General features: G+C 41.3%; 1 protein-coding gene across 3 annotated transcripts in view; it reads right to left on the bottom strand.

Moving 5' to 3' along the window:
* Window positions 1–19313, bottom strand: part of DCC (DCC netrin 1 receptor) — a 1044138-nt gene extending 1024825 nt beyond the window's left edge. For all 3 annotated transcript variants that reach the window (XM_019721869.3, XM_074339961.2, XM_074339962.2), the window contains exon 1: window positions 18535–19313. In XM_019721869.3, coding sequence (XP_019577428.3) covers window positions 18535–18625 — 91 coding nt within the window. In that variant the 5' untranslated portion in view covers window positions 18626–19313. The remainder of the gene's footprint in view (window positions 1–18534) is intronic.
* Window positions 19314–26846: the final 7533 nt, after the last annotated feature.

The following is a 26846-nucleotide window of genomic DNA, read 5'->3' as shown; positions in this document are numbered from 1 at the left end:
GACCCTGCTCAGCAGGCCAACCTATTGATGACATTCCTCATGCAACTCCTAAAAACATGTAAGCAACACACTGCAGGCGGCTGAAGGGCTGTTTTAGAGAGTACGGGGCACCCGTGACAACGAGGAGCAGTTTAGGTTTGTACACGTTCATTTATTTCATCCACACTCATACTATAATATGAATACAGTCATTCTAGTCATGTTTTATTTATGTGCTTCGGGCACCTCAGGTCATACGCTCAAGAACTACATGCATTTTCTTAACTAAGGTTATAAACACTCTCCAATTTAGGTATTCTTTTCCTATTTTACAGATGAGGAAACCAAGGGACAGAGAGGTAGAGTACCTTGCCCTAGTTCTCCCAATTAGAAAATTCTAGGGCTGGGATCTAAACCCAAGTCCACCTCACTCAAACTTATACCGAGTTCAAACACTGGCTCAGTACACAGAGAACTACCATGATTAATTTTCAGAGAATATACAGCAAAGCATAGTGGTTTTCAAAGTTAAGTGTGCATAAGAATCGTCTAGAAAGCATGTTAAAAATGCCATCTCCTGGTCCCTTCTGGTCTGCCCAGGGACCCTGATCCAGGTGGTGTGAGGTAGCACCTGCACATTTGCATTTTATTTATTGAATTCTTTTTAAACTGGGTATAAGTGGTGCTGATGCAACCACACTGAGGAACGCGCAGGCATATTAAGGGTTATAGAAACATCAATTCTCAGAATAACCATACAAGAGTAAATTACCATTCTTATTTTAAAGAGGAAGAAATGAGTTTAGTGGGATTATGTTCTCTGCTCGATGTTCCACTCTTACAAAACAATATACCATTTTTTAAATAAATTTTCATTTTAGAATAGTTGCAGAGTTACAGAAAATTGTGAAGACACATCACAAAGTTCCTACATACCCTACACCAAGTTTCTCCTATGATTAATAACATAATATGGCACACTTATTTAAATTAATGAATCAATGTTGGTGCATTATTATTAACTGGGTCCATACTATTTCAGTTTTCTTTATTTTTACCTACAGTCCTTTTTTCTGTTCCAGGATCCCACACAGGATAGCATGTGACATTTTGTTATCACATGTCCTTAGGTTTCTCTTGGCACTGACAATAACTAAGACTTCTTATTTTTTTATGACCTTGATCGTTTTGAGGAGTACTGGTCAGGTACTTTGTAAGATTAGGTTTTGTCTGCTATTTTTCTCCTAATTAGACTGGGGTGATGAATTTGGGATCAGAGTTGAAGTGAAATCTGATCACATCGTACCAGGGTAACTTGCTGTTACCACGATTTATCACTGCTGATGATGGCCTTGATGGGCGGGCTGAGCTAGTGTTTATCAGGTTTCTCCTATGCAAAGTCACCGTCCTCCCCTTGCATACTGCACTCTTTGGAAAAACGTCACTGTACAGAGCCCTCCCTGAAAAGAGTGGGGTGTATACTCTATCTCCTTGAGGATGAATGAGCCATATAAATTATTTGGAATTCTTCTATAGGAGATTTGTCTACTCTTTCTCACTTATTTATTCAATCATTTATTTATAGCAGTACGGATTCATGGATATTTATTTTGTATTTTGGGTTGTAATCCGAAATCACTTGATTTCCTGTGTTGCTCAAATTGTTCCAGCTTTGGCCATTGAGAGCTTTCAGTTAGCTCCTGTGTCCCTTCGGTATACGCCATCGTTGCATGTTTTTCATTTTTAAAGAACTTCCTTACTTTCTGGCACTATAAGATGCTCCCGGCTTATCATCTATTTCCAACCTAGGTTCTAGAATTAGCCATTCTTTCAAGGGACCCTTGTTCCTTTTAATGGAGAATGCTATTTAAAATTAAGATTTGAATGCTAGATGTCACTTTTTTTAGAGCATATACTTTTCGTAAGAAAAAAGTAATTTGCTCTTGCTTTTCCACCCCCCTCTCCATTTTTGGAAGGTGTTTAATACACGAGCATATTCGTGAGTGAAATAATTAAAAGTCAGAAGACTGGAGTTTTTTCTTACGGAACCGGTAACTTCACTGGGATCTTACACAAATAGTATCCCACCGGTTTTCATAACCTTCCTCACGAAACATATGAGATAATTTTGCTATTCTGCCCACTTTTTAGAGCTATTAGGAGATGAATTTAGATAATGCATGTGAAAGCCATTAGAAATTATGAAGTATCAGACAAACATAAAGCAACATAATCATCATCATTTACCAATTATTATCATAACCTCATATGACTGAGTATCTGGGGGGAAAGGACAAAGAAAAAGTTATTTAAGCTAAAAATTCTGGGCTGCACTACCTGCCCTTTGTCTGTAAAACGTACAGGAAACCTTTTATGGGTGAGCCATGCATTAGTAATAACAGATTTTAGAGTCCTGAATCAAAGTTTTTTTATACATTTTGAAGCTGTGCTGAAAGGAAAAAGATGGAAACAGTAATTTCCATCAGTTCAGGGGCCTAAATTTGCTTTCTCAGCTACTATTATAGATCGCAGGGTTCGAAATGTGGTGTGTGATGCCATCTGTCCTTTCCTGAGCAATTTATCTCTCTGAGACCTCCCTAAAATTATTAAGAATCCTTGTAGGCAAGACCTCTTTATTCTAAAATTACATTATTGACACTGCCCAAGTTACGTCTCAGATGACTTTGTCACTTCTCTCTCCTTTTTGCCCCTAAGTCATCACAAATCTGCTCCGGAAGAGGCTAGTGAACACAGAAGCTGTTGCTGGTGACAAGATGCAGCGCAGTGGTGAGTGGGTGGCTGACTGTTAGAAGGGAAGTGTTGGCCACCCTTCCTCTTATCTTCCAGAGCCTGCACACGTAAGGAGCAGTGCCCACAGAGGAATACACTCGCTTCCGCTCCGAACACCCTGCCCACCAGACTCAAGTCTTCTTCACTTGTGAAGCCTCCGACAGTCTTATCCTCTCCTCCAAGTGCTCCCCTCACTCATTTGGTTCTTAATATATTGTCTTGTGACTCTGCTTTTCTGTCTTTTTAAAAAATATTTAAGCTGCCTAGGTCTTATTTCCCTAGGCATTCTATTAACTCTATAAGAACAGTGACAGTATGTTGTATGTTTTTACCTCCACCATAGGAGCCAACAAATGTGATAAACCAAGCATGGTCTCAATAAACATCTGTTGAATGAACTAATAAAAATAGAAATAGTTTAGTGCTCCTTATCTGCCAAGGACTGTGATAATCCTTTAGTGTCATATATTAAAAAAAAAAAAAGTCACTCATTCAGTAGTGGTTTCCCCAATTTTAGGAATGAGGACCCTGGATGATAATGAGGGTCATAAGAGTTCAATCTTGGTAGAACCAAGATTTAATCCTATGTGTGAAGAAATGATTCATGGCACTCATTCTTAGACTTGTGATTTGGGGGCTCAGTTAACTTCTCAGTTAACTTTCCTATTTCATCATCAGTACAATCAGAGGGTCATCTCAAACAATCGCTGAGGTCCTCTCCTGCTTGACTGAAGTGCTGAAACACATGAAGTATTGACCTTCTCGTTCTGAGTGTCTCTGTTACCTCCATCATTTTGTCTTGGCTTCCACTGACTTCAACTAAAATAACATTTCAATTCTTTGACTCATTCCAGTCCTCAGGAATGGTTCTCCTAAAAAAACACAGATTCTATCCCTGGAATTATTATATGGAAAATCATCATTCACCTATTTTATCTTGCTCCATTTCCATACATGTGAGTTGACAAACGCCCTAGATGCATTAGTGGCAGAGCTAACAGAGACAGCAAAGTCTATTTGCATTTTAATTTGGCAAGATGTCCTTGATTTTGAATTTTGCACAAAAATTCTGGAGTATTGCCAATAAAATTAGTAATAGTGGCATGTAAAGAAAAAAAAATCCAACAAAAAAGAGGAGAAATAGAGAACAGAATAAACTTGTCTGTAGTTAAAAGCTAGGCACTCTGAAATTTAACATATCTTTAACTGACCTTTGTATCACGTGTGCACAAGAGCAACTTCGGATTCTGTTCAAACTTGAGAATAATTATTATATGGAAATCAATGAGTTAGTGGTAGTTATTGAATAATTAATATGCACCCAGGACCATACGAGGCACAGTAAAACACAAAAGTATTAGACATGACATTATCCTACCATCTCCAAAACATATCCTAATATTGAGAATAAGCTGTTTCTGACAGCTTTTTGGGCAGGTAGTGGGCTGAAAAATAAACAAACAATCCTTCAGTTTTGGACATCAAGTTTGACTTTGGCACGGGTTAAAGGTACGGACTCTGTGACTCAGAAATCACAGCCAAGGCACAAGGTGTTGCTAAACCTCCAAATGGGCACCCATCTTTTCTGGGCTATTGGGACAGCCCTCTTTTCACAGGCGTGATGCCAGCCCCTCTTTCTTCCTCCATATGGCTAACAACATGCTGTCTAAAATACCACTGCAGCACTGAAAACACTTCTGTCTTTTCCCCACTCCCATCCCCACCTCAGGTGCCTAATTTAGGGTGACCGAGCATTCCGGGGTACCTGAGCCAGTGCTGTTGTTTACACTGAGGTCCTGCTGCCTGGAAACCTCTCAGTTACAGTGAAACAGGAACAGCAGGTCACCCTGTAAATGCTACAGCACCAAGGACCAGAGCAAGGCTGACGCTGTCTTACTCCCACTGCTTTTTGTAGGTCCCATTCTCTCTGCCTGTGATTTTGCTCTCCCCCGCTTCCTTTAATTCTTCCTTGAAGATTGATTAAATTATCTTTCCTAAGCTATTAGGGAATAAAATGCATATTTTTTCCCCCTGAGAGGCAGTTTCACCCCTCTATAAATAGAATTTTACTCTAGGGGGAAAAAAACAGCAGCCTTACATAACCTTTCACAAAAGCCCTACTCATTTTCTACTGGGACCAGAAAAGGGCCTACAGTTCCTGAGCTAAGCAGAAACTTCTCTCCGCAGGAGGAACACTAGTGATGTTCATTCAGATTGACCCAATCTGCACAGCTGAGCCCCCACGTTCTCTTCTTGTACAGTCTGATTTTGGAGCACGCCAGTTAAAGTTCCTCTCTCTCCCAGGCAGTGTGGAGAAAAAGCTTCAAAACCTCGCAGGGAGCTTTCTGTCTGTAAAGCTTGACTCTTCTTAAAAAAACCTCAGTGACGCCCCTTCTCCCCTGACACAAAGGCCCAGGCAAGCGAGCACTTGGTCTGTTCATGTCCTGAAGGCCATTCCCAATCAAAAGGTAAGGTTCTGAACGGGGTTCACCTAGTCTCCTGTCAGGGTTCCACTTCGAGCACCTGTGGTGGGTGCTTTCAGCATCAAACCTGAGAGGCAGGGGATGGAGGGGAGAGAAAGGGTGCAGGGCCCAGTAACCCTCTCAAGTGGCTGTCTTTTTCTTTGGATCTAAATATTTTTAAGGAAAAAATGAGATGAAGGGAGGGGAAAATATGTAATGAAACCAGCAGACCCTTTTAAAATGTGCCTTCTTTTCTGGAGCATCGATGAGAAAAGAGAAAAGGCGGGTGGAACCCTCAAAGAGCATTTTCTGGGTATTTTTAAGAGCTTTAAATCTCAAGGAAAACGAAACATGCCGTGGCCTCCAAGAAATACCCTAAACCACAAACCAGAAGACTAATTAATGTTAGCATAGTTTGTCATTGCAAGACTAGCTCCTGAAGCCAACGGACGCCAAAAAGGCTTTAAGCTAAGATTAGACGAGTATGGAAGAAGCTTTTTCCCACTGACTTGACTTTTACAAAGAAATAGAAACAAGGGTCACTTCTGTCGGTGGGTTTTCAGTCTCCAAGAGCAGTGTTATCTCAGTGACCTGGGAGTCTAACTCAGTATGTCTTGGTGTGGCCTGAGCTGGTGTTTCTAAAAAGCTCCCAAGTGATGCAAACTCACTGGTCCGTGGACCGCATTTTGAATAGCAAGGCCCTAGGACACAGTTTCTCCAACTTGGCTGCACACTGAAATCACCGGTAGAGGTTTAAAATATACTTGTGCTGGGCTGCATTTCAGAGATTCTAAATGAATTCTTATGAGGTAGGGCTGAGTATTGATACACAATCAAGGTGACAGCCTCTCCTGCAGAGAGAAGAGTCTTGGGACAAATTATACCTACTAGCACTATACCTTAACCAAGCAAGTACGTGCTTCCAGGTGTTCATGCTAAGTGGATGCTAGTATCAATGTGTTTGTAGGAGGTGAATGTGGTTAACCACAGAGGAGTTAACAGGGGAGGTGAATTCGGATGAGGAATTCCTAGGAGCTGTGTTGTATGGTGCCAAGTTTGATCAGTATTGCACTGTGTCAGGTCTAAACTAGCTGAACCGGTTAGCCTTTAAATCCATCAAACGCATGGGCCATGGCCTGCTAACCCATGGCCCACTGAACTAAGCATGTGCTTGATTTCAAAATGGCTATTGGAGTCTTACTGTCTCCTTTAATTCTAAGTCTTAAAAATCTTCAATGAAATTGAGGAGGGTTCTACAGTGGCTTGCCTGAGCCTGTGAAATTTTCTATTTGCAAAGACCATCCCAGTATAAATCTAGCTCATATTAAGATAATACTAAAAATAGCCAGTATTCATGAAACACTTATTAGGTGTCAGGCATTAGAAAGGGATATGTTATGTATCTAACTGTGGGAGTGAGTTTATCTCCAAGTCAGAGTTGGGAAAGAGAGGTTATCTTGTCTCCACTATACAGATGGGTAAGTCAAAGTCAAATACACTTGCTGGCAGGCTTTTTACCCCCTAGGTTGTGCCACCTGCCTCATCAGGGCCAAAGACCACAGGAACATGGAACTGACTCCTTTGCAACTTGCCCTGGGAAAGGAAAGATTATGTGCTCAATGACTTCTAAATGAGCTCTAACTGAAATCTAAGAGAACGCTGTCTCTCATTTTTAAGAAATAGTAATGGAGAGAAAATGTATAGGAAAGCAGCATACTGAGAAAATAAGCTGAAAAAATATTTCTTTTAAATCATAGATTCATTCCCCCCAACCCCCCTTTTTAACTCACCTAGAATGATCAGGTACACATTTTAAAGGAGGCCAGAGGAAAAAGAAATGTTCCCATGCCAAACCTACTTCTATAGAAAAGGTGAGGTCCTATTTTCTCTGTTCAGTGACAGCTTTCAAATAAGTAGCCTGGTACACATGCTTACTAATAATCATTTGTCTAGCTCAGGGGTGTCCAAACTTTTTTCAACGGTTTCATCAAGGGCCATATGCGGTAAAATACACAAACAGCCAGGCCATTCACTCAAGGTGAAGTATGTATTGCCTCACCTGGTTTATTTAACTAAACTAAATATATTTTTGGAATTTGCTGTGGGCCAATAAAAAATGGATTGCGGGCCGCAGTTGGCCCGCGGGCCGCAGTTTGGACACCCCTGGTCTAGCTCTTTACACTGTTCAAAATCCCTTAGCCTTGTTTACACATTAGTTATGTCCACAAAACCCCATAAGGTATTTTGAGACATATAGGATAGCTTCATAAATTCACGGCAAGGATTGACCATATAATTTGCTTAAATTTTTAAATGACTGCACTGAGATTAGAAAAAAGTATTTGTCATGAACACATTGCAACTGATTCAACCAATATTTAAAGTAGGTCCCCGCCCCTATCTGCCAGGGATATGTTCCAAGACCCCCAGGTGCATACGCAAAATGGCAGAACTAAACCCTCCAAGCACTATGTTTTTTGTTTTCCTAAACATACATACCTTTTCACTTAAAGGAAGCACTTTCTGGCTTCTCGTTGGCACATCTGAATTGCCAGCATCACTACTCTTGTTCTTTGGGGCTATTAAGTAAAGTAAGGGTGACTTGAACACAAGCACCATGATACCAGATAGTCAATCTGATAACCCAGATGGCCACTAAGTAACTAAGGGGCGGGCAGCATACACAGTGATACCTCGTTTTATTGTTCTCCACTCTATTGTGCTTCACAGATGATTTATAAACTGAAGGCAAGACCCTCCACCAGCAAAAAAGATTCTGACTTGTTGAAATAACTATGTACAGAGTCAGATGGGTAATGGTCTTATTGGGGTTATCATTTTGTGAGGTATATAAATGTCTAATCACTATGCTGCTTTGTCCACCTGAAACTAATAAAACAAATGTTAAGTAAAAAAGATTCTGACTTGCTTTATTGAGATACTCCATTTATTGTGGTGGTCTGGAACGGAACCCACAATATCTCGGAGGCATATCTGCATTGTGTGGAGACACTAGACAAAGAACGACTCATGTCCTGGATGGGATGGAGCAGGACAGGGCGAGATTTCATCACACTACTCAGAACAGAGTACAATTTTAAATTTATAAATTGTTTCCAGAATTTTCCATTTAATATTTTTGGACCACAGTTGATAGCAGGTAACTGAAACCACAGAAAGTGAAAATGCAGGTTAAGGGGGGATGGCTGTACTGAGTACAAATAATTACTATCTTTGAGGGAAGCTCCTAAGGTCTTCTCGGGTCTCCGCTAAGCTGTTACCATGCGTAGTTCTCTTGGCCTTGGTTATACTGATCTTCTTTTAATTCACTATGCTTCCTCCCACCCCAGGGCCTTTGCACTCACTTTTCTTACCTAGCATTCTCTTCCTGACCCTCCCCAAATTCCCTCTGTAACCAAGTTACCTCATTCTTCAGGTGTCAACCACAACTTTCTCAGGGAAGCCTTCTTTCATCTGCTCAGTATTCTCCTACAATACTTTCTGTCTTCAAAGCCTTATCTCATTTGAAATTATGGCTTTATTAACAAATTTATCGATTAACATTTCCATCCCACTAAGCTCAAAACTGCATCACCACCTTAGCACACACTCGATAAGTAAAAGAAGAAAGATGGAAGTCATGTATTTATAGCAACGAGCGCCAGCTCTGCCAGGAAAAACACTATCCTCATTCTCACCACACCCACAGCACGGTTTACACATGACTGACAACTTTTTACACTCCCTTCTTTTTGTTTTTGTTTTGTTTTGTTTGGACCAATTTAAGGACACGGGGTGAATGAATTGGGTCTGTCAGCCCATCTGGCTAACATTAATATATTAATGATACAATGCATAAACATTGCAGTTGATGTTCGTCAGTCTGCCCCACATTTTTTGTGCTTCTTTTTGTTCAACGGGCACTTTGTTCTGCCTTGTGTTCTCTTTAGCTATGTCTGTGCCTGTCACCTTGACTTGATAAACCCCCGGAGGACAGAAACACATTTAGGCCTTTCATTTAATTCTTTGTAACTCACAGCAAATGCTTAGTTAACTCGTATCTTGAATGAAAATCTTGATCTTATTTGATCCTTATAATACCTCAACGATTTTGTAAGGCATTAATAGTCCTGCCTGAAAAATGAGAACACAGATTTTTAGAGTGACAAAATGGGTACCTCATGAATGACTGTACAATAAGCTAAGGACTATGCTAAGTCTATATTTTCTAATATATGACTTGAGAGACCTTACTCAGAAAAGCACATTCAACCTAGGTCCCTTGAGGACCAAAAAGAGATAAACAAACTAGAAGGAGATCAGGTAGGAAAAATAAACATGATTACGCTTCTCGAGGGGTATGAGGGAAGATTAAATAAACTAAATATTTATAGTCTGGTTAAGTAAAGGCTAACGGGGGGAGGCAAGCATGAATTATGGCTAGTATTATCCAATGCACTTCAGCACAGCAAGGCAGGGTGTCGCTGAGGACGGAAAACAGGGACCAAGAGCAACGGGAAGAACATTTAGAACAGGACCATCTAAGATGAACTGTAACATGACATTTTAACAGCAAGGACTGATAGGCTGCTGAAAAGTTTCCCAAGGGAAACAGTGAGCCAACCATCTCTGGAGATGTCTCAAACCAGAGAGAAAAATAACTAGAAATTGTCCTGCAGGGAACAGCTCTGCCCAGACATTAGACATGAAAGGAAAAGCTTTGTAGATTTTTTCTCTAATTTATATTCTTCTGGGATCCCATGAGGCTGAGAAAAGATGTGGAAACAATGGATGAGGTCTCCAGGTGCTGGGGGTTTCCTTAGATGTCTCAGCCTTGGCTCACAGCTCTAATGAGTCTGCACAGAGGCAACACACTAGAGAAGCCACTGCTGCTAGCAGATCCATGCTTTATTTCATCCAGGGCCCTTCATTAGCTTGTCCCATAGGAATCACTGAAACAATTATGAACCCAAGCAAAACCTGGGAGGTGTGTATATGCACATGTGCACACGTGGTTGTTTGTTTGAAACCCACAGTCACATATGTAACCATGATCCTGGACCTATGCATCTTACCACATTGGAAACATAACCAAGTTTCAATGGTCAGATTAAGGTGTTTAAATCAGACTTGGCATCTATCATTATAATTCTGTGATTGAGTCGGCTTTTAGTTCTGTTATATTCAGGAGATTTATAATGCTCCTCAAATTAAGCCTGGCACCCCAACATTCTGCTTCCCTCTAAGCGATATGCTATACAGACATAATAAACAGGACAGGACAGGATACTGACAAGGTAAGGGCTGCTCTAGGTATTCAATTATCTTAGAATCACTAAGAATCTTTTTTCCAGTTTAAAACAAGTGTACGCTCTGGAAAGGTGTTTAAGGAAATTCTGGACTAAAATAAGTATGATACAGCATCAGGCGACAACTTCCTAAAAGTTAGACTACTGATAACACCTATGGCTAAAAGCCAAAGGTTGGTTAGTAGGAAAAACAGAAGAACTACTGATGATATTGATGCCTCAAAGCAAACGGTGGCTCAGTTGGAGAAACAGAATCAGAATTATCTTGCTGACATCACCAATGGCCAAAACATTTATGGGGAAAGAATGCTCAGCCTTTTTAGCAATTAGGGAAAGGCAAATGAAAACCACAGTGAGATGCTAATTTATATCCACCAGGTGAGGGCAAACTAAACATAAGGCAATTCTCAGTATTGGCAGAGACATGGAGCAAAGGTGACTTTCTTATGTTCCCGGTAGGCGTATCGATAGATGCAAGCTGTCACTGCCTCCTAAAAGTAAAGATATTCTTTCTATGACTCAGCAATTCCATTCTTACATACCTAAGACATGGGGGTGAATTTGTTCTGGGGGACATGTTCAAGAATGTTCACAGCAGTATTACGGCAAGAGCAAAACACTGACTTCCCAAAAGTCCACAAATGGTTGATTAAAGTATGACTAACTAATATCATGGAATATTATACAGCAGAGAAAAGTGACTGAAATACAGCAATATTCACCCTCATAGATAAATATCAAATATTTAATGTTTAGCCAAAATGCAAACCAGAGAAGAATACACACATTATGTTTATTTTATAATGGTCAAGTACAGGCAAAACAAAATAATATGTTAAACATGCATACATAAGTGGCAAAACTATAAAAATGTCAAAGGAATAATTAACAAAAAAAATTAAGAAAACTGCTGGTGAGTACATGGGTATTTGTTCATCATCATTATTGTTATTATTATTAATTATACCAAATACTATATGTATAGTACAATTCATAATTTAAATAAATCGTGTAATCTCGAAGCTAGTCATATACCTAGAAGTAATCTAGTCCACACCCTCATTTAACAAGGAAAAATATGCTGTACAAAGAAAAGTGGCATATAAAGTACTATCAGATTGCAGAAAGGCCACGAACCCATTAGTTAAAACCAATTAGCTTTTTTTCCTCTAGTGCGGGACTCAGGTCCTGACTTAGAATCTCCTCTTTCACTTTAGACACAGTCTCAACAAAATCCAGCCCCCTATTTCTTAGCAAATCAAAAATAGAAAAAAGAACAACTGCTTTAAAGAAGTTTTATTAACAGGGAGAAGTTTGAGCTGGAGACAAGCAAGTAGATAAAACCCATGTTATAAATCAGGAATAAAAATCTTAAGGAAATAAAAGCAGCAGCCTTGGCCATATGGAAAAATAAACAGCCCTGAATGATGTAATATCTTCAGAAATCATCCCAGAATATCAGATAATATACTAACTGAGCGACAGCGGTGACTTGGATCTATTAAGCACAGGTCAAATTATGTTCTACATACTTAAAAGGTAGCTCAGTGAGTGGATATTTGTTTAAAGACTATGGAAAAGTTAGTAAAACCTCAAAATCTTGTTTTTTAATAAGAAACGTCAGTTACTAAGAAACTTGACTTGAGTAAACAATATTCATATTAACCGTTTAACTCCTCTGTCCTCTTATAACAATGGAAAAGCAGAGTTAAGAACATTTTAGATACCAGAATAATAAAGATAAGCCCTCACGGCAGGTCACAAGACTACACTAATGAGTTGGTATTTTCATTAGATCATATCATAAAGATTCAATTAATTCCGTGGCACAGTTTTGTCCTAGGTACTCTCAAGAGTAAACTTCTAGCAAGAACCAATCTTTAAAGGATGAGCAAAGTATAAGGGAAAAATCCCCAAACTGCAATACAACCCCTGTTAAGTTCTATCACAATCATCGCAAGTGGTATAAAGAGCCTTCTTCCTTCGAAACTGTGAAATGACTGAGCAAGCAAGAAGTTACAGAATTTAAACGTGTAAGACTAAGCTAAAGTACATCACGAAAATGAGAAGTAGGTTATAGGCACCAGGCTCAGGACATTTAGCGGAGAAGAGGGACTTTCCCACCCAGGTCATGTCATAACAATAGCCTTTAACAATAGGATCAATAAATACAGACTGATTTGTGTGTTTTCAGGTTGAACTTTCCCCCCAAGAAATGAAAGCTGTGAATAATATGGTTGTGTGGAACTACTTACAAAAAGCAGCATGTACTAGTTTACCATTGGCAAATTACCATCAATAGTGACAAAGAAGGAAAATTCAATCGTACATGTTATTATGTATTTCTAAACCATCCCATTGGACAGAGTTCAGGCATTTCGAAACCACCAAAGAAAGCATACATACTAACCACTGTGTTAAAGAGGCCTGGTTTTTAAATCTCAGGTTAAAATTTGTCAAAAAACTTTAGAGCACTATAGTATTTTTGACCATTAATAAGCCAAGTACATTTCTCCGTGTTAGTAATAGTGCTAAACCAGAGAAATACAAGATAAGGAATCAACACTCGTGTGGGAGGAAGCAAAAGTGTAGTACTAAATTGTGCTGTAATTTACCTGAGTGCTGCAATTATAAAGATGCAAAATAATTTGCATTTTATTTTTTGCTATTACCCACTTGGCATATGTAACATGTAATTTTACTTGCACATTTTTTTAATTGGCCTAGAGGTAAAATAAGATGGATTGTTCATCCTTTCTTATTGACAAGTTTAATGGTTGCTTTACTTGAGGTCTTGTTTTGAAGGAAAATATCTTAAATGCTTTGGGTCACTGCCATGCTACTGGTACCGTAATACCATGAGACATGCTTTGATCTCTGAAAAGCAGTAACTTGGAAGAAAATTAAAGTTTATTATTCCAACCCGGTAACACCCTTCTGCAAAACAGCATGCCTAGGTTGCCATGTCCTACTGTATTCTAGAGCTCGCTCCTATCTCTTCTTAATGCTTGTGAACTCTAGAACTTCAATAATGCTGGCTGAGGGGCCGCTAGTTGAGGGTCTCCTATGGTAAGGGTACTACTTAGCTGTCTGTAGAGCACAGCTTAACTCTCCACTAAATGAAACACTCATGAACGTTTGTTTTTAAGGCCAATCCCTGTGATTTTATGAAGTGTAATACAGCATGTTAAACACAATGCCTGGGTCGGGGCCACAGATTTACAGTAAAAAAGGCTTTCCTGGGTTGTAGCAAAGGAGGCAGCGTGGATCCTATACAGTTCAGAGAGGAGAGATGTGATTCTGTAGAGACAGGCTGGACAGAAACAAGCAGCCCCCTAGCAGCCTGCAGAACAATCCACTGGGCAAAGTGTTATCATGTTAATATTTAATTCAGTGTGTTTCAATCAAGAGTTACTGAGATCCCAGGCTACATATGATTCATGAAGGTATAACGAACTGTTGTGACATTTCATGGAGTTCTTCAATCTTCCTCTGGATCGTCATCATAAAAAAAAAAAAAAAAAAAAAAAATACAGGAGAAAAAAAAGACTACTCTACATTTACATTTTATGGATTGCAAATGTGCACAGTATTTATCACTCTCTGTTAGGGATTACAGTATGTTTCCAGAACCAAGTGACTTTTTATCTTTAGTTAATTAATCAAGTAATCCTCGACGGGCTTATGTCATTATTCTTTTTGCTCAGGCAAAAGGAAAGTTTCCCAAAATTTACATAATAGAGTTCATCTAACAGATTATCTTTTGAGATAGATTAATCCATCAAAAAGGTATCATTGGAGCTGGTAGCTGTGTAACAAGTAGCAAAACAGAACAATGTAGTCCTAATATTTTCTAAGTTGTTGAGAGCATACAGGCCATATCTACGCAGAGGAAGAGCGACAGTCAGGCAAGAAGCGCTCACTCACTAGTGAAATCACAAGGGTTTCCAGAAGTCTCTATAAAATTAGCACAATCTTAATTCAGCCCAAAGTCATCCATCTGGGGAGGCGGCATGTAGGGTGGAAATCCTCTCTTCTTTGTGTGTGCATATGTGTGTTCATTTAAGAAAATGCCCAAAACAACTGCATTCTTTTCTAATAGAGTTATCCTGTCTGGTAGAGATATGAGGAAGAAGTTTCACCGACAAAGTTCATGGTGGCAAATTCTCCAAAGAAACAGTAAGTGTATTTGCTTTAAAATGTAATCTTAGGGCACAGGCTTCCATGGAAAGAAATATTCTGCTCAGAAACTGCAGCACTGCCTGTAAACAGGAGGTAACACCTAAAGATAAGAGGCGTTTGGTCTGCAAGTCAAGATTTAAATCAGAGCTTGTTTCCAAAGGAGGGAGACAGTACTAGTAGATGGCCCCACTGGATGCCGCAGAAAACATCCCAGGAGCAAATCACAGGCATTTGAAGACTCTCCGATGACGGGGATGCATGAAAAAAAAAAAGAAATGCAAGCTGGAGAGGAAGAAATATCTCCTCTCATAAAAGATGTGTTTGAGGATAACTAGAGTGCTGGGATCCCCTTGGAAGACGCAGTGTCATCCCTTCCCTCTCCAGAAACAAGTGAAAATATCCTTTTCCACCCCCAAAAATCACCTCCCCAATCTCTGGACAAGCTCCCCCTTGGCTGCGAAAACCATACTACAGCCTGCAGACTCCCTGTCCTGCAGGAGAAACTTTCAGCAGGCTTCACTCAGCAATTTAGATCCGATTAAAGCGCTCCATCTTCAATGAAAATAAGAAGTTTGCTGAGAGGTTAACCTACCAGAGAATGAACGTAAGTCACACACAGTGAGAAGTTATAAATCTCTCCCCAGAAAAAAAAAATGCCTATCAGCAGCCCAAGCCAGCCCAGCTTTTAAGAGCATTAAAGCAAATGCACTAAGCCTAATATATTCACATATAACACATGTGGTGGCTGTTTCACATGCTTCATAACTCAGAGGGCAACTGCTGCTAGGTGGGAAATGGATGCTGTGACAGGTCGCTGGTGATTTATACTGCAGCACTCAAAGAGGAGTGGACAGCAGGGCTGCCCAGGAGCCCTCAAGCCCTGCCATGCTCCATCAACACAAACACAGATGGGGCACCTGGTCCACTTTAGCTGAGGAGATAAAAAGGGGATGGGGGAGGCAGCAAGCCTCATTGTACCACGTCCAGACTACATAAACTCGGGCAGATTTTTTTTCCTTCAATAGAATATAACCCAAACATATCTATGAAGAATTAATTAATTAACACAATATATACCCTGCTATTTCATTCATTAACGTCTAAAATGTTCACCTCATCTGAGATCCTGGAACTCTACTTAGTGTCTTTGCTTGGTGCTCAAGTCAAATACATAAGAAGATAGCATCTTACAAAAACCAACTAAAAAGGCACCGTTCTCCTCCAGTGTCAAGTCTTCATCCTATGCTGACACTGTTCAGAGATGTCCTTTGTGATGTCATAACAATTTCATAAAAATTTACAGCAGCTTCAGACTTTATCTAGGAAGTGGGAAAATACCCAGCGCGCTTGCTAGTCTCCATAATCCTTTGTTACCTATCAACAAAGTCTTTAAAACAGCCTGCTGAATGGGAATTTCACTGCCTGTAAACTAAACACTTGGCCTTATTATGGGCACCTCCTACTGGTCCTTTCATAGAATGAACTCTGCTTTCTTCAGCATCAATTCCCTGCCATGTACCTGAAGAGGGGAAATTGCTACTAAGAGATAGAGGAGAAACCTATTAATGAGCAAAGACCAGAGTCATCTGAATGAACTGTATCTCAAAATAGCGCCATGCACTTTCCTGGGACCTGTGCAAACTATATCACAATCCATTTGCAAATAACCAGAATGAATTCAGAAGTATGGGAAGCGTGAAGATTTAGATCCGCAAGCCTATCCACAGGCATATTCCTTGTACATGCATGTTTCTGTCTGCCTTTTCAAACACAGACGTATCTGTAGAGGAGGAAATTAAAATAAAGCAGTATTATGTGGCCCTAACTCTCTAGACAAGAAACAAGTGGGACGAGGGATATTCAATTGATTTAGGTATTCGTAAAACATATAAACAGACCTGTTTCCTTTTATTTACCTCCACCCTTCACCAGACACAGTCACTTGGGAAATGGCTTTAAAATATTTTAGTTTAATTGAGAAAACATCATTGTTCATTTCTTTCACACCTTGCCTAGTGCAGTATCTTCAGCCAACTCATTTCAAGCCCCCCCCCCCCCGTAGACTTTCTACCCAGCGAGGGATGCCCCTCTGAACTTCCCCTGTCCCCTCGGTGGCGTCTCCCAAACTGCCCAAGTCAATCTTCTGTGCAGAAGGAGGGTCCTGCTGCTGCAGCATCTAGCCTCCGTGGGTAGCAAGGAGGGAATTTTAAAAAGACACCTATTCATTACTTCGGGGATGACCCCCGCCCTCTTCGGAGGGAGTAATTGCTGAGGACAAAGGTCCGGGAGAGAGGAGCCCGGGATGTGTGGACTGGACGGAGAGGGAGGGAGGGAACGCAACGGGCCGCTGAGCGCAAGGACGCGGGTACTCATGCACCATACACGCACGCGCCCGTGCACACACACACACACACACACCCTCTCTGTCTCTCTCTCCTTAGCTCGCTCACTCATTCTTTCACTCGCGCTGACAGAAGGAAGGTGAGGAGTCTGGGTCTGCGTGTACGCGCAGACTCCTGCTCGCTTGTGACCGCACCAGGATTTGGGGAGCCTCCAGCTGGTTCCGGGCTTGATTGTCTGAATCCCCAGCGACCTGGAGAGGCACAGTCTCTACTCGAATTCGCCACCCTGGGCCATGCAGCATTTAGCAGGAACAAGAAAGCCAGAGCTTCAGGCTCAGGGGCAGCGGGGGGCTCGGCCGTCATTTACCTCCCATTCCCTATTAATTTCCAAGGCACTGGTTCGGGTCCTCCTACCAACGCCTGGCTCCTGCCGGCGGCTCGTTTTCTTTTGGATTTGGGAAAAGGTCGCTTCCGAAGGGATCTGAATGCTCCGCCGGCTGTTCACTCCTTCCCCGCCAGGCCCAACCCCTGCCCCGAGCGCCCACCTACATTTATGGTGAGGCCCGGCAAAACGAGTGGACATGAAAATGAGGCTTTTGATTCTTTTTAAATGATTTTAGCCGTCGAAGCCCCTGTTCCGTATTTGGAGACTGCAGCAGCCCGAGCACCCTTCAGAACCCTCTTTCTCCGGCTATAACCCAATCCATTCCCAAAACACTTTTGCCATTTTTAATTAGAAAAACTGCGCTTGCCAAGCGCCAGAGCCAGGGAGCCGGTTGCCTGGAATATCAATCATTTGGAGTTTGGAACTGTCCTGGAGAGATCTAGAGACAGCATGCGAACTGAATCCACCGTTAAAAAATGAAATAAAGCACGCTTCCTTCTTCCTAACAACTCTGCGCCTCTTTGCAGCGCCACTGTCCCCTCCTCCGAAGTACCAAAACACAGTAGCTGTCCCTTTCTCGATTCTCAATCAGCAAGTCTAAAAACCCCAAACGAAGGCGCATGTAGCCGCAAACAAACGACTCAGCCCAACCGTCCGCACAGACTTCCTCAGAGCCCCCTCCATGACCTCCGTTTGGCCCTGTTGCCCCAATCCGTAGGTTTCCGAGGCATTAAGGATCCAACCCTGTTCCTTTCAACGGCATCCCATCACCTGCCTCCTCCCTGCCCCAGCCCGCCAGCCCTCCAAATCAAGGCAAGTATCTGCAAAAGCTAAGATGCGAGAGTACCAGATTAAAACAGAGCGGAGGGGCGTCCGACTCCCCAGCCGCCAACGTCCTCCACCCCCAGGGGGAAAAAAGTCTTCCTGTCTTTTACCATTGGTGAGGAAATGGGGCACAGAGCTCCTAACGTCTTGTTCTTTCTCCCTCTACCCCAGCTGTACCACTCGCCAAATGAAATGGGAAGGAAAAGGAAAGGGGGTAGGGGGTGGGGGGTTTGAGGAGAAGAAAGGAAACAACCTCTTACCGGTGACTTGAAGATGCGCGCTGAGCAGGGTAGCTCCGAAGAGTACAAAAGCCAGCCTGGGTACCCAAACACATCCAAGACTATTCTCCATATTTCAGCCAACACCTTCGGGGCCAGGGGTCCTGGGCAGCGGCGGCTCTCACACACATGCACTCACACACACACATGCACACATGCACACACTCGCGCCGAGCCCCTTCGGCTTCCTCCTCGTCGTCCTCTTCCTCCACCTCTCTCTCCACCTCCCCTGCGCCTCTTCTGCCTCCGAAGCCTTTTTCCGCGTCCACTGACAAAATCAGCAGCAAAAGGAGGCAGCAAAAAGTTCCATTCAGTCCAATAGATTCCGAGCCCCCCGGTAAAAACCTTGGAAAACTAACTCAAGGAAACCGAGGGGGCAAGAGGAGGGAAGACAGCTCTCCACGGGGCTCGGGAGTCATCAATGAACAGAATATCCAGGGGGGACCAACAGGAGACAGAAAGCAATCCTATGGCTGGGCTGTGCATTAAAAGGTTGAGACTGGTTCCCCGTCTTCGGCTGGGTAAAGTTGAAGAGAAAAAAATCCCCCGAGAACTGGGGTTGCTGTTCGTTTTTCCTCCAAGAGCCGAAGGGACCGAGGGAGGAGAGGCTGCTGGTGGAGCGCTCTCACTTGTTACTGGGGTGTCCGCCAGCGGTGTGTGAGCTGGGAGTTGGAGCCGTTACTATCCATTGATCCGGAGAAGTGGAGGGCTGGAAGGGAAAATGTGGAGACCGGAGGGAAACGAACTGGATCAGGCAAAGATTCCACGGGAAGGGGGTGGGGGTGGGGGCAGAGGGATGATGGCGAAGGGAAAAAAGAGCGGTCGGAGGAGGCTCCTAGCAGCTGCATTCGCCTGGTCTACATATCAATGAGCAGGGATGCCCTCTGTGGGCAAAGCGTGGGAAGTCACTTTTGTCAATGGAGCCAGTGAATTGCGTGAGCGTCTGGGGGTTCTGCAGCTCTCTTGTCACACTCAACCTTCAAGAAACTATTTTGAACTGGAAAACCTAGGACAGCTTAGCAGCAAAGGGGCAAGAACTTTGCGACTGGCCCAAAATTAGCCCAGTTAAAAAGGAGAAAAGAACAGAGGAAATGGTTAGTGGATAAGCTATTTCAATGTGTGTGGTTTTGTGTTTTTTTTTTTTTTTGGGGGGGGGGTTGTTGTTGTTTTTTAAACGGTGTGTTAAATGAGTTTTGGTACAGGACGAATTGAATCTTTTCAGGTCTCTGACATAGGCGTCAATGACACTTAAAAAGCAGCTTAAATCTTACATACGTGTGCCTTTCCTTACAGAGTTTCAATGACTCCCTATTTGTCTAGACTTCAGCCTGGACAGGAATACTTTTTACAGTCTTGCTTCTCATGACGTTCTTGCATAAACCCTTCTGTCATGCCATGAGTTTACACTGTATACACAAACCATTTTCATAATGGAATAATGCAGTAATTTAATAAATGAGTTCTAAATTGTTAAATGATTTGGGATAGACAGTCCAATTCTATCAGAATCATGGGCTCAGTTTTCATGAGCAGACAAAAACTGAGACTACAGTGATTCTTTTTTCTGAAATATTTTAGGAAAAAAATAAACCCCCTCAAGTTTTTCTAGGTTTTCTCTTATCAAAGATTACATAATATATTTATGTCATGAACTGACATCTATTTTCCAAATTAGTACCTTTGGAGTTCATCTTGTGTTTTTTTTAATATTCATGTGAAGATAAATTAATTATAAAACTGCTATTAAAAAAGCTCTCAATATGTGAATGTAATTCTGTTAATTTTATATTATGTATATTATGTATTGAAAGAGAGAGAGAGAGAGAGAGAGAGAGAGAGAGAGAGAAGGAAATTCAGGAAGAATGAACAGTGAAGCCCTTTCAGAAAGCTCCCATAAGCTGACTTTCCTTCTATATTTTACTCCATTGCAGGACTTCAAACTCCTTTAAAAGGAGTTGTATGGCATTCGCCTTTGCACCCCTCACAGATCTAGCACAGGATTTGGAATATTGCACATGCCAATACATTTTTGCTGAGTAAGAGAACTTACAAACAAATGAATTGGGCGAGGAAGGATGCTGAATAGAAACACCACTCTGGTAAAAGTTCTGTCTTTTAAGAAGCTATTTCAGCTGCAGGTTTCCCCCATTCCTCACTGTATTACATTGTCTATTCACTCTTTCTCTCTCTTCCCCACACTTTCTTGTCACTCTCTCAAATTTATCAGTTTCTGAGAGAAGAAAATGTGATTAGTTACTTAAAAATAAGGGAGAAAAGCATGAAAAAAAGGTAGGATAAAGTCATCCTTAGGGAAAGCCCCATGAGGTGAGAACTGGAAAACTGTTTCTAGATGCTCAGTCATGCCTATCTCTTCCTGTCTTGGGAAAGAAAATAAGAAGATCCTGGGATCTCCAAATCAAAACCTCCTACAGCAGCTTAGATGGATGTGCCCTTTAGCATCGAATGGAACTCTCTGGTAACCACCAAATTTCTTAAAACACTCAAGCTTCCTTTAGCTGACGATGAGGTCCCTGCAGGTACAGGCTCAGGGTCCAGAGGCAGGCTCCCTAACTGAGTCCATTGATCTTCCTGGGAAGCCCCTGCTGACAAATTTCAGGGAATTCATGAATATCCTGAAACTTTATGGAAAAAAAAATGACTGACTTCTATGCACATGCTCTTTTTCCTGGGGAGGGAATCTTTAGCTTTCATTAGATACACAAAATAAGTTCAAGCATGCCCCTGCCAAACAATGGAAAGAACCACTGGCTGAGAAAGTACAGTATGAGGAAAGAGTCGCAGTCTCTTCCTGAGAGAATCATCAAGTCCTCATCACTACAAGCATGTCCACAAAGACTGGGAGGGTAGGAAGGAAAAATGGTCCGTGCTGTTCGAACCCCTTTAAATGGACTCTGCTCAGCCTCACACAGTACGACTCATGATTAGGTTACCCTTTAATATGGTCCTTGACCCCTGTGCCCTGAGTGGATCAGGCCATCTGCCCCCGTAACAATGAGCCTCTACGAAAGATCAACTTCTCTTCCTTGTAGATGCTCATTTGGTTCCACAGCTAGCTTCTGTCAGCTCCTGGTCCTCACTTCCCAAACACACTCTCTTTCTTCTTAGAGAGAAGACTCCAGATTGATTTCGCAGTCTTCTCCGAGAAACAGCTTCGGTATTTTCTGATTCACAGCGCGGCAATTTATACTTCAGAGACACAGCACCCCCTCATTGCTCTTCTCAGAGGTGTCAGGTCCACTTCCCACCTAGCCTTTTTTTTTTTGTGGGGGGGGGGCTGGAGGGGGGAAAGAAACCAAAAGATCAGATAGGAAGAGGAGAGAAATGGGAGCCACAGGAGATAGTTTAGTATAATAATTAATGCTCTTCACATAGTCTATATTTCATTTAGTGCTGAGAGTTAAATCTCTCCTGGGATTTAATCTGGTTAAAAAATACAGACACACTTTTGAGTTCTGAAAGCAAATTAATCATTAATTATATCTCTTCAAACCACATGCATCCTAAGATATTTGTGTATGTGTGTGTTTGGGGAAGGGGTCAACAGGAACATTGATTTTCTGAGATTAGTTCAAGAGCATGAGTCAAATTAAAAGCCAGTAATTCCTTTAAGATCCTCATTATGGAACTTCATTTCTTGTCTAAGCTTAATTCAGAAAATTAATTACCTTAGTCTATTTCTATTCTTCTCCCAATATCATGATCGGACTTTAAAAGATACTTTCTATTATGTTTTAGAAATGTATTTGTTAAAACAGTAACATCTCGTCAAATGGTACATGTTAGGCTATAATCTGACTACACTGCAGATCAAATCAAGTGAACAGTTGCCATTTAGTCATTAATTTAAGAAAGGCAATTATTATATTAGAGATTTGGGCTATGTGATATCTATATGGAATATACAACTATAAATAGGATACAGTCATTGCCCTTGGCTAGTCTGCAGTCATAGGGTGAAGGGGTGTATTTCACTTGACATTTATTTGTTGTTTGTTTGCCCAGTATACACTCTTCCTTATTTTGGTAACAGATCACACTGTTTGCTCTGGATCACACTGGAACGCCTCCTCCATTTTCTCAGCTACAAAGTTGAGGAAGTGGGTCCTGAGTCCCTTTAGTCATGCAGAGCAGCCTACCTTTCTGAGCATGGTGATACATTCAGAGCTGAACCCATCAGCTAATCAAAGCAAAGGAGACATTTTTCTGGGGTTTCTGAAAATGAGATGCATTCTGTCTTTCATGGGCGTACTACTCAGAGAAACCTCTTTTCCCTCTGGATCGTGGACGCATCTGAGCTTCAATAAGGTACTAATTTAGAAGAAACCTTGGAGCTTGCATCAGATCCCTATGAAGAATTTGTGGTAGCAGAATGACCACCCTCCTCTCCCCTCCAAAGATGCCCACGTCCTAACGCCTGCAACCTGTGAATATGTTACCTTATGTGGAAATATGGATTTTCAGATGTGATAAAATTAAGAATCATAAATTGCAGAGATTATCCTGGATTATCCCAGTGAGTCCAATGTAATCACAGGGTTCTCAGAAGAGGGAGACAGAAAGTCAGGGCCAGAAAAGGAGATGTGATAATGAAAGCAGGGGTCATAGCAGAGTGAGTCCATTACTGGAAGGGACCATGGGCCCAGAAAGGTAGATAGCCTCTGAAAGCTAGAGAAGGTAAAAATCAGATTCTCTCCTGGAGCCTACAGAAGAAACACAGTCCTACCAATACTTTCATTCCAGCCCATAAAATCTTTTTTTTCTTTTTTAAGATCCACAACTGTAAGATAATAAAGTTGTGTTGTTTTAAGACATTAAATTTGTGGTAGTTTGTTATAGGAATAATAGCAAGCTAGCACAGATTTTGGTGCCATGAAGTGAGGTGCTGCTGTAATCAATATTTAAAAATCTACACGTGGCACTGGGATCCCGCAAAGGGAAGAAGAAGAATTTTCAGGAACATGATAGGAAAAAAGCTAGAGTGCCTTGAGTGGACTGTTGGTAGAAATATGGAACCTAAACTACAGGTACTGTTGGTGAAGGCTCAGAAGGAAACGAGGAACGCATTTTTGGAAAGTAGAAGAAGAGGAGCTTTGTGAGACAGTGGCAGAAACTTAGGACAGGCGTGTCCTACAGTTATGCAAAAGGCAGAACTGATAAGTGATGAATTTGGATATTAACTGAGATTTCTCAAGTCTTAAAGATATGACTTGATTTCTCCTTGATGTTCACAGTAAAAGAAATAAAGTGAGGGAAGAAACACTATGCAAAAAGAACTAGGACTTGATGATTTGGGAAATTTTCAGCCTACCCAGATTATAAAATACTGAAATTAGGAGATTCACAGTCAAGAAAGCGTGCTTGGGAGAGGAAGCTAAGGGTGTGACTGTACAACCTTTTTGTTCATGCCTCAGGAAGAGCAAAAGGTCAGAGTATGCAGGCACATGGAGGGCTCTTTAAGGAAATTAGGCATGTGACCCATGGGTCCTCCCAGCTATTCCAGCAAAAGCCAGAAGTGGAAAAGGGATCATCTAAGAAAGATCTGTGGAGGGACCTTTCATCTAAAAGTGTGAATGCCCAAGACATATATGGGAGATCAACAGGGTTCTTGAGACTGAAAATGGAAATTGCCAGCTTGCACTGAAAGAGACAGAGAGATAAGACAGAATGAAAGAAGGTTATTAGACTCCTAAAATCCTATAGGATGAAAACAGGCCTGTAAGAGTATTCAGCTGCAAATATATGCTACCCTTCAAGAAAGGAAAGGTAATTCCAAGGGCAGAGATGTGAACCTAGAGGGCAGAGCCATGGGCCGAGAGGAGGGAGCCACAAACCATTAAGAATTGTTTCTAGGCCTTGAAACCTAATGTTATTTGCCCAGTTGAATTTCAAAGTTGCTTGGGACTAGTAACTCCTTTTTCAATTCCACTTCCTCCCTTTGAAATAGGAATGTCTACAGGTCGTTTCCTATGCCTGTGGCACCATTATATTTTGAAAGGAGATAACTTGTTTTCCAGTTTCACAGGTACACAGAAATTCCCCCCCATTACAGATCATACCCACACTCTCATCCATATCTGATTTAGATGATGATATTTGGGGCCTCTGAGTTGATGATCTTTAGATGAGATTTTGGACTCTGAGTTGATGATGTAATGGATTAGAAATTGGGGGAATGTTGGGAAGGGGTGAATGTGGTTTGCATGTGGCTGGATATGAATCTTTGGGGGCCAGAGACTTCCCTCTGTAGTAGGTAAAATAATAGCCCTCCAAAGGTGTTCACACCCTAATCCCCAGAAGCTGTGAATATATCACAGTTTGTCATAGGAGCAAGTTCAGGATTTTGAGATGAAGACATTATGCTGGATTACTGGGTAGACACATTGCAATCACAAGAGTCCTTAAAACATAAAAGGGGAAGCAGAGAACCAGAGTTAGAGAAGGAGGTATGATGATGAAAACAGGTCAGTGCGATGCCACTGCTGGAAGGGGTCCACAAAGCATGGAATGCAGGCTGCCCCTAGAAACTGGAAAAGGCAAAGAACGGCTTTTCCCCTAAAGCCTCCAGAAGGAACACAGCCTTCTAGACACCTTGATGGTAGCTGTCTACGACCCGTTTTCAGAATTCTGACATCCAGAACTGTCAGACAACAAATCTGTGTTGTTTTAAGACACTAACTTAGTGGTGATTTGTTACAGCAGCAATAGAAAACAACATAGAACATGAGAACGAAGCTGAAACGGCAGATTAAATAAAAAGAAAGACACTAAGTTCTTGGTTATATCGGAGCAAGTCACTGCCTGAAGCCAGCCCTGACTTCCGATTTCTCAGTTACAGGAGTCAGTTAGATCTTTCATGATTTAATCCAGGTTCAGGAGGTTGTCTACTTTTTACAACATATACGATCCTAAATAAACCCATTAAATACAAAGTTGATCTTTTTAAGTGTACACCATGAAATTTATGGCTTTTATCCAGTTCCAGGTTTACAACTGATTTTTAAGTGCAGGGGCCATCAGAAGTCTAATTCTGTGTGTGTGATGATGTGATAATAGAGGATGGGCTTTGTTATTATGATTAGTTCAGAAAACCTTTCTTATTGCCCCCTATATATGTAAGAGAACTTAGTGGTTAAAAGAAAGGACAAGATCAGACATGATTGGGCACATTCAGGGAGGTATGGCCATACCCACAATGTAATATACAGATGATGTATTACAGAATTTTACACTTGAAACCTATGTAATTTTACTAACCATCGTCACCCCAATAAATTTTAATTAAAAAAAAAAAGAAAGGACAAGAAAGAGTTCTTGCTTTCAAGCAGCTTCCAATCTCGACAAAGAAGACAGATATCTTTTATGGCCTAAAATTGAAAAGTTTACAAACATAATAGCTATATGTGTTACATACAATAGCTATAAATATAATATATTAACATATATGTATATATCACTGCATTAGTTTAGACGAAGGAGGAAAAAAGGGTGGTAAGAGATGACATCTTAGAAGTATAGGACTCCAATGGGACTATTAACCTAAGAAAGAGGTTGAGGTGATTATGGATATGTCACATTCTGGAGGCTGAAATTTGATCTGCCTGACAGGAGAGTTATTTGACCAGGGGCATAGGAGACAGAAAACCCTCAAGCATGAGAGAGTCCTAGAGGGCTTATGCTCTAAAAATATCCAATATTTCTGGCTTCAAATTTTTTTCTAAAGTGCAAAAATTACTTGCAAAAGGATGACTGAATCCTTTTTTAAAAACTTTATAGACTAGCAGAGGTATTTATGCCGGAAAATAGGCGAGTTTCCTTGATTTACATGAAAAATGGAAGGGCTGCAGCTATTTCTAACTACAGGCAAGTGAGCTTGAAATCAGTTCTCGCAGGAGATGAAAATTAATGATTTATAAATACTTAGGAAAGGAGGAAGATCACTGGGAGCCAGCATGGGTTCACTCAGAAGAAATGAGTGCAGGTTGAAGTAGCTGGAAAATATCATGGATAATCGTGTCTGAATTTCAGTGAGGCATTTTACAATGTGCTACTGATATTGCTTTACATATTTAATTAAAAATGCACCCACTTTGAAACCATTCTTCTATGACTTACCATAGGATTCTGCTTCCCTTTGTCCCCATAGCATGTGTTTTTAATTGATACCGGGTTAAAGATATTAACATGCTTAATAAATTAGTTGGTGACATAAAACTACAAGGAATAACTAATATGTCTGTGGACAAATGTAAATTCAAAAGATCTCAGCAGGACAG

This window comes from Rhinolophus sinicus, chromosome 4, assembly GCF_057876585.1.
Source record: "Rhinolophus sinicus isolate RSI-liver-muscle chromosome 4, RSI-T2T, whole genome shotgun sequence".
NCBI classification, from domain to species: Eukaryota; Metazoa; Chordata; class Mammalia; order Chiroptera; family Rhinolophidae; genus Rhinolophus; species Rhinolophus sinicus.
This window is presented reverse-complemented; position numbering and strand designations above follow the sequence as displayed.